The sequence below is a fragment of the Tasmannia lanceolata genome, unplaced genomic scaffold (assembly GCF_043159265.1).
Source record: "Tasmannia lanceolata isolate RefF3 unplaced genomic scaffold, GAP_Taslan_0.1 ptg000015l, whole genome shotgun sequence".
Lineage (NCBI taxonomy): Eukaryota > Viridiplantae > Streptophyta > Magnoliopsida > Canellales > Winteraceae > Tasmannia > Tasmannia lanceolata.
The window spans coordinates 50,243,768-50,258,102 of NW_027518692.1; the positions used below are offsets into that span (position 1 = coordinate 50,243,768).

Here is a 14,335-nt window from a genome sequence, read left to right on the forward strand (position 1 = left end):
ATTCCAAGAATGCCCCTTCTTAAAGAAGATATTACCAAGTGATTTTATATCACTAATACAACACATTCGAAGAAAAAAAACCAAAATGAGAAGGGCCTTAAAATTTGGGTAATCGCCTACTAAATGATCAATTATGCTGACTTCCCACAATTTAGTTTTGGTTAACTAATCTGGTTCTTTTCGCTTTTCCTTTTTCTCCTTTTAGTCCTAATATGAGGCTTCTTTCTTTTTGTCTCTGTTGAAGATGAAATCAAAAGCAACAAGAAAATTCAGAAGAAGAACTAATTAAGGAGAGAAGCTTTTCTCTTGAATTCTTATTTTAAAACATTACACCATTACAAAATACGTTTTGGCTCCTCCCTTTTAGACTTAAAAAAAAAAAGAGCAAAAACCAATTTGTAGTCTAATTCCAATAACCAAAGTCCTATTCTAACAAGCATTCAAATCGTCTAACCTATTTCAACTCAAACAAGACCCTAACTAAACAAATTCTATGTTACCTAGAATTCTAAAAACCAAAACAACTAAAACCAAAACTCAACTACAAATCTGCAACAATATAACTCCCAAGCTAGCTATCTCTAACAATCACATGTTTTCTTCAAAACTAAAACTAACCAATTGAATAGTCTTATTCTAACTACGACTCAAATTCTAGTTTAACTAGAATTCTTCAAACAAACACTGTCTCCTAAATTTCTACAATTCCTAGTTTAACTAGGATTCATCTAAATTGGCCCAGCCCCTCCGACGTCATGCGCGAGTTGGCAATGACTCTAACAGTCTCCCCTTCTCTCTCTCTCTCCCTCTCTCTCTCTCTCTCTCTCTCTCTCTCTCTCTCTCTCTCTCTCTCTCTCTCTCTCTCTCTCTCTCTCTCTCTTTTGGTAGATAAGCTGGATTGAACCTCTGACCTCGAGGTTAGAGAACAAAGCCCTAACCGACTGAGCTCGAAGCTCAACCCTCTGGTTTTCGTTTTGGCTAGAGGCTGGACTGTTTGTTTTTAATATTCCCTGGTTTAGGTGGCTTCAATGTTAATAAGATAACCCAACTGTAATTAGATAGACATGTCAGCAAAATTGAACTAGAGCAGAGTAAGAGAGTATACTGCAAACATATTCTCTACTATAGTAGGCCTCACATTACATGTTGTAGAAACCCATTGGGAGGAATTACAATCAAAGCTGAGTGAAAAATGAACTGGCTAAGAACATGGTGAGAGAAGTGGGAGCAAATTTTTACATACTAAACAATAGAAATTATGTTACCTCAATTCGAGCAATGCAAAATCTATGTAATCACCCATCTCAAAGGGTGTGGGAGTTGAATTCCATCTCTACTTCTCCAAGGAGGCTAGTTTACGTATGGTAATTGTGCGCAAGGGCTCGGAGAGATAGGCTTGGGTGTGGGCGGACATCTCTTGAGCAACGAAACGCATGCTGGGTCGGGACTTGGGGTCGGCGTTGGTGCAGGCTAAGGCCATTTTAACTGTGAAGACTACCTCCTCTGCCAATTGACCTGTGGGAGGCTGGAGCCGCTGGTCCAACATATCTATCAAGAGTATATCTTCTCCATTAGGCGATGATGATGATAAAGAGGAGATGAGATCTCGCGGGTGTGTTCCCATCATAACTTCCATTGCTACCACACCAAAGCTATAGACATCGCATTTTTCGGTGATCTTCATGGTATAAGCAAGCTCTGCAATTGCCCAAGAAAAACTAAAGGATTGTAGAAACAGGGGAATAATAGAAAAACCCTTCAATTAATGTCATATTAAAAGGACAAACTAGCAAATATGACAATTAACATTTTCATGCATAGTTTAAAAGCTAGACTCTGATCAAAGGTTAATGATAAAAATAAGGCTGTGTTCTCTAACGTTCTCTTTCTTCATATTAAAAGGCTGTGTTGGCAAGATGATTGCTTCATGGAACAATCTATATTTATCTCGAGTAGGGCGAGTGGAGCAGGTCAAAACCATCCTCAACTCCTGTCAAGTATACTGGACTTCAGCTTTCAATATCCCAATAAGAGTGCTAACGAACATAGAGAAAGTATTCAGGGACTTCATCTGGTCAGGAAGCGATTTAAAGGTGAAATACCATCACGTGGCCTGGGAAGATGTTTGCAGGCCAAAAGGAGGAGGCCTAGGAATCAGAAGGCTAGTTGATCTAAACAAGGCGGCCCTAACAAGGCACTTTTGGCATCTCCTCAATGGAAGGAACATGGCTTGGACACAGTGGGTTCATAATAAGTATATCAAAGGGAAAAATGTATGGTCGATGAAAATGCTGACAAATCCATCTTGGGGTTTTCGAGGCATCCTAAAGACGAGACCAAGCAAAGGATCACACTTGCCACGTGTACGGTCAACCCGAACACACATGAGGGGGGATTTATGAAGTATAAATGATTAAATAACACCGACTCTAACAGTTTAAGGTTGCTCCATTGTGACCTGGTGGTCACGGGTTCGAGGCACGGAAACAGCCTCTCTGCAAAGCAGATGTAAGGTTGCATACATCTAGCCCTCCCCCGACCCTGCAATGGCGGGAGCCTCGTGCACTGGGCCGCCCTTTTGACTCTAACAGGTTAAGCTTTTGGAATAATTGGTTGTTTCTCAATTGCAGAAACTATATAATAGAAAAATAACTTCATGTTTATAGCGTACCTGGCGCCATGTAACCATAAGAGCCAGCAATGGTGGTCCAGTTAGAGGAGTCCGTGCTTAGCAATCTGGCCGTTCCAAAATCAGAGATGTGTGGTTCAAAATCCGACTCCAATAGCACGTTATTTACCGAAATGTCCCGATGAACAATAGTTGGCCTGCAGTCATGGTGCAAGTAGGAGATAGCGTGAGCCACCCCTTGTATAACCTTCACCCTCATCACCCAATCGAATTTCCCACCCTCATCTTCTCCATACAACACATTTCCCAAACTACCCCTCTCCACATACTCGTACACCAAATACATGGAACCCTCCCTCGAACAGAACCCGTACAGCTTCACAATATTCCGATGTCGGATCTCTGTCAATGACCGTATCTCGTTCTCAAAACTCCTCAGGTTCTCCTCCGCTACCTGTTCAAGTATAGATGATTAGATAACACCAACTATAACTGCTTAAGCTTTTGGAGCAATTGGTTGTTTCACATGGTATCAGAGCTATTGATTAACAGTGGGTCCTTGGTTCAAAATCTACGTGTACGGCCAACCCAAAAAAGAGGGGCTCACACGTGAGGCGGAGTGTTGCACGCACGCGCGCGCGCGCGCACACACACACACACACACACACACACATGCACAAAAGTATAAATGATTAAATAATAAAAACTCTAACGGCTTAAGCTTTTGTAGTAAATGGTTGTTTCACAATACCTCGCCGGAACTCAACATGTGGAGGCGTTTCACAGCAACAATCTGACCAATCGGAAGCTCTGCTTTGTAGACACTCCCGAATCCTCCTTGCCCAATACAATATCTCTCATGGAAATGATCGGTAGCTGTTACAATATCATTGAATGTGAATTTTCCTTCTCTGTCCCAAATCAAAGGTATCGTGGTCTCTTGAATGGGAGTTTCAATTCCACTCTCTACTTTTTTCACAGTCCGATTCCCGGATTTGATGGTGATGAATACAATGGCAGCACCCAGAATTAAAATTCCCACAACGGGGATGACTACGGCGATGATGATCTTCGTGTGGTGTTTCCTAGACTCATTTGCATTAGGACTAGAATTACTACAAGGGTTCAGTCCTGTTGCATTACCACATAAGCCTAAGTTCCCGGCGAAAACTTCCACTGGGGCAATTTGAAATGTCGGGATGGGACCAGCCAACATATTGTAAGAGAAATCCACAGATTGTAAACTGCCCATGCTGGATAGCGTCGACGGGATACTGCCAGAGAGATTGTTGTGAGAGAGGTTGAGATTTTCTAGAGAGGTGAGCTTCCCCAAGTTCTGAGGGATTGCCCCAGATAAGAAATTGCCGCTGAGATCTAACAAAGATTGCAGATGAACCAAATTCCCCAACTGATATGGTATCTCTCCTGATAGCTTGTTGATGCTTAAATTCAATTTAATTAAGCTAATGCAATCCCCAAGTGATTCCGGTATAGTGCCAATGAGGGCATTTTTCGACAGGTCAAGTTCCTGGAGGTCAGATAAGATACCAATCTTCGTAGGAATGTCGCCGGAGAGTTGGTTGTTACTTAAATTAAGCTTGAAGAGCAGACCCAAATCCAGCAATTGGGTTGGAATATTTCCTTTTAAATTGTTTGAAGATAAGCTTAGGTCCTGTAATTGGGTCAGGTTCCCAAGCTCTGTTGGAATTTCTCCAGAAATGTTATTTCCAGCTATATGCATGTAAGTGAGTGAGGTACATTCCCCCCAATCCGGTGAAAGCTCACCAGACAACTGATTACTAGACATATCGATGTATGAAAGATTGGGATGCACTCCGAATGCTTTCCTTATGTCGCCCGTAAAATGGTTCTGTTCTAGCCTGACTCTGGATAATCCTGAGCAATTTCGCAAACAATCCGGTAATGGTCCGGTAAACTTATTGTCATGAACAGTGAAATAGAGAAGGGAATGGTTTCTGCATATATTTGGTGGCAATTGACCAGAGAAGCTGTTGCTCGCGAAGCTGACATTTTGCAATGGACTGTTCAGCCCAAAATCATTCGGAACATTACCGGAAAAATTGTTGGTAAAGGCATAGAACAATTGAAGGTTTTCGAGGCGAGAGAGGGTCTCTGGCAATTCTCCATGCAATTGGTTGGTGTTAAGATCAAGAACCTGTAGGGAAGTCATGTTCCCAATCTCCGGGGGAATCATACCTGTTGTTGAAGTATAATGATTAAATAACACAAACTTTAATAGCTTAAGCTTTTGGAGAAATTGGTTTGTTTCATACCTGTGAGATTGTTGTAAAAAAGATTTAGTATTTTGAGCTGTGTTAGATTGCCCAACGTTGGAGGGATTGAACCTGTAATCATATTCGTGGAAAAGTCCAATTCTAACAGATTTTTCAAATTCCCAATCTTCGATGGGATCGAACCCGAAAGCTGATTTCCATAGAGATAGAGGATTTTGAGCTTCGCCAATCGGCTAATTTCTGATGGAATATTTCCACTGAGAATATTATTCTGGAGTTGCAAGGAGATCAGCTGCCTCCAATTTGTAAGCAAGTAGGGCGAGATCTCGCCGGACAGCAAATTGCTTGAGATTCCAAGTTCAGAGATTTTGGTCAGATTGGATAGAGAAACAGGTAAAACACCGGCGAGCTGATTCCCCGATAAGTCTATAAAGGTGAGGCTAGTACAGCGGCCTAGATCTAAAGGAATAGTGGAATTCAATCCAGCTCTCGGAAGACTGAGTCTTTGAAGCATCCGAAGCTTCCCCAGAGAAGAAGGAATAGACCCACCCAATGAATTATCATCAAGTTCAAGAATTTGAAGATTAGAAATATTTCCAAACTCTAGAGGGATTGAACCAGTGAATCCATTCTTCCCAAGGAGTAGCCCTTTGAGCTCTGGAAGCTTTGCCAAGTCAGAAGGTACTGGACCTTGAAACGAATTGTCTGTTAAATTGAGATATTCTAGCTTATTCAAATTGGTTACTAATGACCCCGGAATAGACCCATTTAGAAGATTTTGTGACAAGTCAAGGTATATCAAATTAGTGCAATTCAATATAAATGGCGGGAATTGATTAGACATTTCATTGAGATAGAGTGAGAGGTAGGTCAGAGAGGACATAGGTAAAAACCTAGAGGAATCTGGAGATTGTAAGTAATTTGCTCCAAGGTCAAGGTGGTTTACCTTTCTAAGATTGCTAATCTGATATGGGATTTGTCCAGTGAGGCTGTTGTTATAGAGGAGGAGGTCGGTGAGCTCCGGTAAGGTTCCGATCTCAGCGGGGATTGCTCCGGTGAAATTGTTGCTGCCAAGGTCTAGGTATATGAGTTTGGAGAGGAGAGAGATGTTTGAAGGGATAATTCCATAGAGATTGTTTAGATTGAGATTGAGACGAGTGAGACTGGGCAGGGATGCTACATTGAATTGGTTGAGAGTTCCAAAGAGGTTGGAGTTGGGGAGATTTATCTCGAGGATTACCGTTTGGGTTTTGTCACACTGGATTCCTGTCCACTTGCAAAAGTTAGAGGCATTGGTGAGAGACCATGAATTGATAGACTGAGAAGTTATGCTTCTTTTCCATTCTACAAGAACTTCTGCTTGTGTTGCTGCCCATGTTCTCAAAGAAAGACGAGACAAGAAGAGAAGAAGAAGAAGAAATTCTAATTTTTGAAGTGTTTTCATGGCAGCTGACATGCTGTGGCTCTTGAGATTGTATGGTCTGTATTTCATATTTATAGGTATACGATAGAAGAGAGAGACTCGTACGAAAGGGGAGATATATTTCCTAGTAGTATGCGCGTTGGTTTAATTGCTACGGCCTACGGATGACTTGCAGGAGTCCCAGTTTTGCTTCGGTTGACTACTACAGCCCACATTTGGTATTTTCACCCATATTATTTTTATAGTAGCAGGGCAAGCCTTGGCGCAACGGTAAGGTTGCTCAATTGTGACCTGGTGGTGTCGGATTCGAGTTACGGAAATAACCTCTCTAATAAGCAGGGGTAAAGCTGCGTACATCTAACCCTCCCCAGACCCTCCATTGGCAGGAGCCTCATGCACTGAACCGCCTTTTTTATTATTTTTATAGTATATGGTGTAAGCCCATATAGTCGTCTATTTTTCAGAAAGTATTGTATGGATCACACCACATAAAGATCCAGACTGTCCATTAGATGGGCTACGACGTAAATAGGGTGTGACAAAAATCATTTCCATAGGATGATCCCAACCCTCTGATCTGTAAAGGTTTCCATGATACGAAGTTCCTCTATAGATCTGAGGGCTAAGATCATCCTATAGAAATGATTTTTCGGACACAAACTATTTACATTGTGGCCCATAAAATAAATAGATTGGATGATCCTATGGTGTGGGCACTACAATACTTTTTGAAAAAAAAACTGGAATCCATCCAAATATTGTAAATCAGTCGGGTGTTGTGATAGTAATTGTGTTGTGGAGAAACTTACACGGTTCCACATCCTTGCCTAGAATTTCCATGTTCAAGATGCTTCTGTTAGACTTTCCTATAATTGCAGAACTATTACGTATTAATGATTTTCAGGAAAAGACGGGCAGGAGTGGAAATTTTGGCAAAGCAATGGAAAATATCTTTGCCTTTTTCTTTTGGGGGACTGATATAAAACACAAAGGCAGGGACCAGAGGAGTGGAAATTTTGGCAAAGCAATAGAAATTTCTCTTCCTTTCTCTTTAGGGGACTGATATAGGCACCCCTATATTTAGGACTTTCTGGATTTGATGTTGATAGCATATTTAGTCTATATTTAAGACTTTTTGGATTTGATGTGATAGCATATTTAGTCTTGTAACCAGACACTCAACCATTAAGTGTATTAAGAGAGGATTACTACATTTATCTTTTAAGTTTCATGGGAAATGTTTTATAGAGGTAAGCTAAACTGAACCGTGGCTGATAGGGGTGTAAACGAGCCGAGCCGAGCTTGGCCCAGCTCGGCTCATGCTAGAGCCAGGTTCGGCTCGGCCAGGCTCGTGAGCCTTATTGAGCTTGGCATATATTAAGGGCAATGATATATTCACACCCCTAATCTTTGCTGGACAGCCCTATCTAAGTGTAATTTGACTACTCTTTTTACACCACAGGGGGTGGTCCAAGTAACAAATGGGGTTCCAAAAAAGAAGTGACATATTTTACCTCCCCCTTTCACTCCATAGACAACCCTTTTAGTGTGTGTGTGTGTGTCTATATATATATATATATATATATATATGAGGAAAATGATTGTGAGCTTGAAGCTCATATAGCTTATATGAGCTTGATGGCCCAAACACCTGTGAGCCCACATTGTTAGGATGATCCAAAACATTCATTTGAAAGGCCCTTACATAGATAGGGTGTGTACAAAAAATCAGCTCCATAGGATCATCCTAACCCATCCAAAAGTGAAGGGCAAAATGGACAGACACCATTTGCCACAAATTTGCCCATTTTTGCCCTTCGCTTTTGGAGTTGTTAGGATGATCCAATGGAGCTGATTTTTGGTACATACCCTATCTATGATGGGGCCTTGTAAATGAATGGTTTGGATCACCACAAAAAATGTGGGACCCATGTGTTTGGGCCCTCAAGCTCATATAAGCTTCAAGTTCACAATCATTTTCCTCTCTCTCTCTCTCTCTCTCTCTCTCTCTCTCTCTCTCTCTCTCTCTCTCTTCTCTCTCTCTCTATATATATATATATAGGGGAAAGTGATTGTGAGCGGCCCCTCATATAAGCTTATATGAGGTGACCACTAAAAACATGGTGGGCCCACATTTTTGGGGTGATCCGAACCGGTCATTTGATAGGCCCTGACATATAGATAGGGGGTGCCCAAAAAATCAGCTCCATAGGATCATCCCAAGCCTAGAACTATGGAGGTGAAAGAGGGGAAAATGGGCGGGTATAAATTTGCCCACTTACCCGTCCAATTTCCCCTCTTTCACCTCCACAGTACGAAGGATTGGAATGATCCTATGGAGCTGATTTTTTGGGCACCCCCTATCTATGTCAGGGCCTTTCAAATGACCGGTTCGGATCACGCCAAAAATGTGGGCCCACCATGTTTTTAGCGGTCACCTCATATAAGCTTATATGAGGGGCCGCTCACAATCACATTCCCCATATATATATATATATATATATATATATATATATATATATATATATATAAAATCCTTAACGAGCCTTAATGAGCCGAGCCTGGCCTAGCTCGGGCTCGGCTCGTTAAGCTTAAAGAGCCTAGCAAGCCAGCTCGTTAAGGATTCGAGCCGAGCCCGAGCCAAAATTGACACCCTTAGTGGCTGAACGTGGCCAAAAGTGCATTTATAATGACAAAAGTCAAAAGGATATTAAATGCATTGTGGTCATTTTCAGCCAGTGGGGGGTGGGGGGGTGCCCTTTCAGCCTTTTTTCGCAAGGGCGCCCCTTAGTTAGCTCGGATTGGGTTGAGTTATGGGCATGGTTTAAAATTTCGACCAAAATCCGAAATTTCGGATACCGGTGGGGACCGAAACCGGAATTTTCTGAAATTCCATTTTTCGCCCTTTACGAAATTTCGGTTTAATGACATTATTTATTAAAAAAAAAAAGTGTTACAAAATTTCGGCCGAAATTTTGAAATTTGGGTCCGGAATTTGGAACCAAATTACCAAATTTTGGACCGAAATTTCGGTTTTTGGTGGGGTCCGAAACGGTTACCTAAACCGAAATTTTAAACCTTGGTTATGGGTTTGTTTCCTTTAAACTTGCCCAAAACTCATGATTCCTAAACCCGACCCATTGTATATTTGGGTCGGGTGGACGAGGGTAAGTAAAATCCAACCCAAGTTGCAACCTTACTCGTACTAATCAAGAAAGTATAAATTAAACAACCCGAGCAGTGCCATTAATCAAAATAGGTTATAATGCTGATAATTGCCCCCTTTCTTTTTGTCATCACTGCGAGTACCGGTCTGAATCAGGTGTGCCACTCGGACAATCCTAGCTGTCCATTATAGAGAATAAGTACCGAATGGGGTCGGTTTATTGATGAAACTTCCGCTCAAACATACATAGGATCTAAACTTCCTGAGACATATCATACGAGTAAGAAGACCAATTTACTCTTCTGCACATCTTGGGGTTACACCAATACGAAATTCTCCTCATTGGATTTATTGCTAGGGATTACAAATCAATCATTCATTTTGCAGCTTCCTTTAGTAATATTTTATGGGTTTTGCCGACCAGTGCACTTGTTAAGCATCATTTAATTGCCACTGCGATCATGAATTTACACATACTATGAGGGAAAAAATCTCAAAACACGTGAATTTAATGGTTTTTTTTAACTCTTCTGCACATCTCAGGGCACTCGTTAGCAAAAACCATATTTTATTACTTTTCTTGTCCCTTCCGGTGTGCATTTAATACAAATCATGCCCGCAACAAATACAGTTTTTAGATAATGACTTTGGCGATTTGCAGACGGTTAGTGCACTGGAAACCTTTCCCTTAGTCCTCAAAAAGACTAATGGTTTTTTAGTGTATTGATCAAAAAAATAAAAGAAATCAATTAACATTTGCTGTTAAGATATGAAAATTTCTTCTTGTAAAATCAACTAACGTTTTCGTTAATACAATAAATTTAGTCATTGTAAGATAAAGAAATGAGGAAGATGACCAAGTAGCAAAAGGAGGCCCATCCCAAGAGATCGAAGAATCTCACGAGATCCATAAAAGCATTCTAAAGAGGAATAATTACTCTGTCCTTGAAGATATAGAGGACTCCGGGAAGATTTAAGACTTCAAAGCATCATCAGAGAACTCATCTACTGATAATGAATTGAACCAAAGCCAGTCCCAGACCCCTGAAGAACAAGCAAAGAGCGGCCTCAGGATTCAGCTGTCAACTACTCTTCTAAAGATAACAACTTGGAGGATGAAGTACTCTTCCATCCCTCAACAAGAACTCTCCCTAATAGCAAGTCAGAAGAGAGGACCAAAACCACCAGAAACAACAGAGACCAAAACACTAAGAAAAAACCCCAAAAGTTGAGGAAGAGCCATAGAATTAGAAAGTTGAGTCAGAAGATGATAGAAGTCCTGGTCCTCCTGGAACAGTAAGGGCATTAAGTTCACTCAAGCTATCTATCCAAACTAGCATTTGCATCAGAATCATTCATGAAGGATGAAAGGAAGTTGATCTCGATGAGCTTGAAATTTGCTTCTTCGCCTCATAGGTCCCTCGTATTTTTGGATCATTTGAATCCTTTGTTTTCCCTATCTAGTGTGGCTCAAGGATAGGGATAGTTGATTTCATACTAAATGTATCGTCTTTCATTTCATTTAATAAACCGTTAGGGGTCCCCACCAAACCCCAACTTACCTACCAAAAAAATAAAGAAATGTTACTGCTAATTTACCTAATTTAATGTTTTTAAATCAATTAATGTTGCCGTTAATTTACCTAATATACTTTTTGTAAATCAATTAATATTGTTGCTAATGTACACTATTTAATCATAAAAAAAATCAATTAATTTACTCATTGTAAATACATTAATATGAAGTTAATCAATGGAATTTTCAGTTTGTAAAATCAATTAACATTGTAGTTAATGTACAATATTTACTCATTGTAAAATAAATTAGCATTATCATTAAGAAACGAAATTTATTGTATTGAGGACCAACTCCATTTCAGTTCCACTAATGATATGCACACACTACAGGATCGAATAGAAATTCATTTTTTAAGCAAAGGTCGGTAATCTGCCTCTGCCTCCATTATTTAGATCCGACTCTTCCTTTAGGATTTGAGTTCCAGAGATAAAGAAATGAAGACCAGGAAAGGGCATTTTAATGGCTGATTCAGAAGTCAAGAACCCTACCTAGAAAACCTGGCAAAAACTCCCAAATTCAAGAACCCGTTAAAAACTCCAAATGAAAGAGACAAAGGGACATTATAATTCTCAGTCATAATACACTTTCACTTCCTAAACTACCCCTTAGGCTACTAAAAGACATTTAAAGATATGGATTAAGCTCAAATGCAAAAAACTACCCTACAGATAGAAAGTGATGCAAATGAACAAGCGAAGAACCTAGCCTAAGAGCCAAGTGTAAGCCAATGTCTTTCCAAGGGGTGCTCCTGCATCAGGGACCTCCCTCTTCTTCTCAGGTAGTCTCTCCTTCTTATAGCTTTTCACCTGTAAATCGCTCGCCACTGTCCTGCGTTCTCAGAGAGGGAACTTCTTCTGAGGTAGTCCACTTCAGTTTCTAACTCTCACACGCTCCTTAAAAACAGCAGCTTGCGTAAAACTTGGCTCATTTGACGAGAGGATATTGATGGAACTTCTCTTAGACTGATTTTTTTGGCAAATTGGAAACTCGTTTTTCTAGCAGCTCTGTAAGATATATTTTATAAAACAATAACATTTTGGCCATTTCATAATTTTTCAATGACTAATGGTGAAATGTATGTACATTACAGAATTTTAGGAATCTAGAGGGAAAATGATATCAACACTCCATCGTTTTTATAAGATGTGCAAAAGCATCTTATCGTTTAGTATTTTAAGGGGTGTCAAAGGGATATTACAGTTTTCAAAAAGATCTTTCAAGCTCTTTAAATACTACACGACAGCATACTTCGCGCCTGTTATTATAAAACTTGAGTGCTGATATCATTTCCCCCTAAGAGCCCATAGCAATTCAAAACAATAGCTAATGCAAACTATAATTCCTTAACTATAAAAATTTAATCTTCCTCAGCTAACCAACCTCATAGCATATGGCTCATAGCTCTCTTCCTCTTCATGATAGCCACGGGCATTCTCAAGCTCCGATGGAGTGGCGTCAGCATCAAAGATTGGTAGCGGAATGAGCAATTATGGGTCATCGGAGGCGTCTCGGCTCATCTCTTCACCGTCTTCCAAGGCCTTCTTAAGGTCCTCGCTGGAGTCTACACTAACTTCACTGTAACAGCTAAGGCAGCAGATGATGTGGAATTTAGGGATCTCTACCTCTTCATGTCGACTTTTCTCCTTCCCCCTACCACATAGCTTATATTAAACATGGTAGGAGTCGTTGCTGGAGTGTCCGACGCCATTAACAATGGGTATGGTTCATGGGGCCCCTTGTTTGGGAAACTATTTTTCGCCTTTTGGGTCATTGTTCATCTCTATCCTTTCCTAAGGGATTAATGGGGAGCAAAACAGGACTCCTACCATTGTAGTCCTGTGATCTATTCTCCTTGCTTCAATTTTCTCTTTAGTTTGGGTCAGAATTGACCCTCTCTTGCCGAAGTAACAAGAGGGCCAATTCTTAGACAATGTGGGGTGGAGTGTTAGCCATACGTTTGGGCACTATAGCTTCCTATCTCCTGTTTCCTTTCCTTTTTCTCATCTTATCTCAGTGTAAGTCCTTAAAAGAGTTGTTGCATGTATAGTTATGAAATCATGCTGGCAGTTCAAGTTTTGCTATCAATGGTGTGAAATGAGTGCCAATGTGATGTATGAAACACAACGATGAAATTGATTTTGTGGGTTGCAATTGCAATGCTTTCTGCTATTGTCTATTTTGTACGGATAAGTGGGTAATGTAGCATATCACTGCATTGAAATTAAAGTGGCATCCTCTTTGGTAAATCATTTTGGGTATCAGATTATATAGCTGTAGTCAAAATGAAACTGTAATGGTTCATGGAATAAGCTTAGTGAAAAGAGTGAAGGTTTTAATTGCCTAATGTCTATAGATTTTTCCATTAGCAATGTGATGAAAGCAGAGAAACAGATCATCACACAATTTTGAGCCCAGAAATCAGCTGGGACTCAAAATCAATTCTCAAAACCCAAAATGAGAACCATTCGAAGAAAAAAAACCAAAATGAGAAGGGCCTTAAAATTTGGGTAATCGCCTGCTGAATGATCAATTATGGTGACTTCCCACAGTTAAGTTTTGGTTAACTAATCTGGTTCTTTTCGCTTTTCCTTTGTCTCCTTTTAGTCCTAATATGAGGCTTCTTTCTTTTTGTCTCTGTTGAAGATGAAATCAAAAGCAACAAGAAAATTCAGAAGAAGAACTAATTAAGGAGAGAAGCTTTTCTCTTGAATTCTTATTTTAAAACATTACACCATTACAAAATACGTTTTGGCTCCTCTCTTTTAGACCTAAAAAAAACAGAGCAAAAACCAATTTGTAGTCTAATTCCAATAACCAAAGTCCTATTCTAACAAGTACTCAAATCGTCTAACCCATTTCAACTCAAACAAGACCCTAACTAAACAAATTCTATGTTACCTAGAATTCTAAAAACAAAAACAACTAAAACCAAAACCTTTTTTTTTTTTGAATGGTAACAAAAACCGAAACTCAACTACAAATCTACAACAATACAACTCCCGAGCTAGCTAACTCTTACAACCACATGTTTTCTTCAAAACTAAAAATAACCAATTGAATAGTCTTATTCTAACTACGACTCAAATTCTAGTTTAACTAGAATTCTTCAAACAAACACCATCTCCTAAATTTCTACAATTCCAAGCTGAACTAGGATTCATCTATGTTGGCCCAGCCCCTCCGACATCATGCGCGAGTTGGCAATGACTCTAACAGTGTCCCCTTCTGTTTTTCTCTCTCTCTTTTTTGGTAGATAAGCTGGATTGAACCTCTGACCTCAAGG

At 40.1% G+C, this 14,335-nt stretch overlaps 1 protein-coding gene and 1 pseudogene across 1 annotated transcript; one reads left to right on the plus strand and one right to left on the minus strand.

Moving 5' to 3' along the window:
* Positions 1 to 1,102: 1,102 nt before the first annotated feature.
* LOC143892215 (uncharacterized) lies at positions 1,103 to 6,399 on the minus strand. Its single transcript, XM_077396674.1, has 4 exons — positions 4,924 to 6,399; positions 3,381 to 4,846; positions 2,672 to 3,083; positions 1,103 to 1,698 (listed from the first exon to the last, which is right to left on the minus strand). The coding sequence occupies exons 1-4, from the start codon at positions 6,374 to 6,376 to the stop codon at positions 1,334 to 1,336; spliced, it is 3,696 nt and encodes a 1,231-aa protein (XP_077252789.1). The 5' UTR covers positions 6,377 to 6,399; the 3' UTR covers positions 1,103 to 1,333.
* Positions 6,400 to 12,117: 5,718 nt separating this feature from the next.
* On the plus strand, positions 12,118 to 13,001 carry LOC143892056 (cellulose synthase A catalytic subunit 4 [UDP-forming] pseudogene; annotated as a pseudogene).
* The last annotated feature ends 1,334 nt before the right edge of the window (positions 13,002 to 14,335 follow it).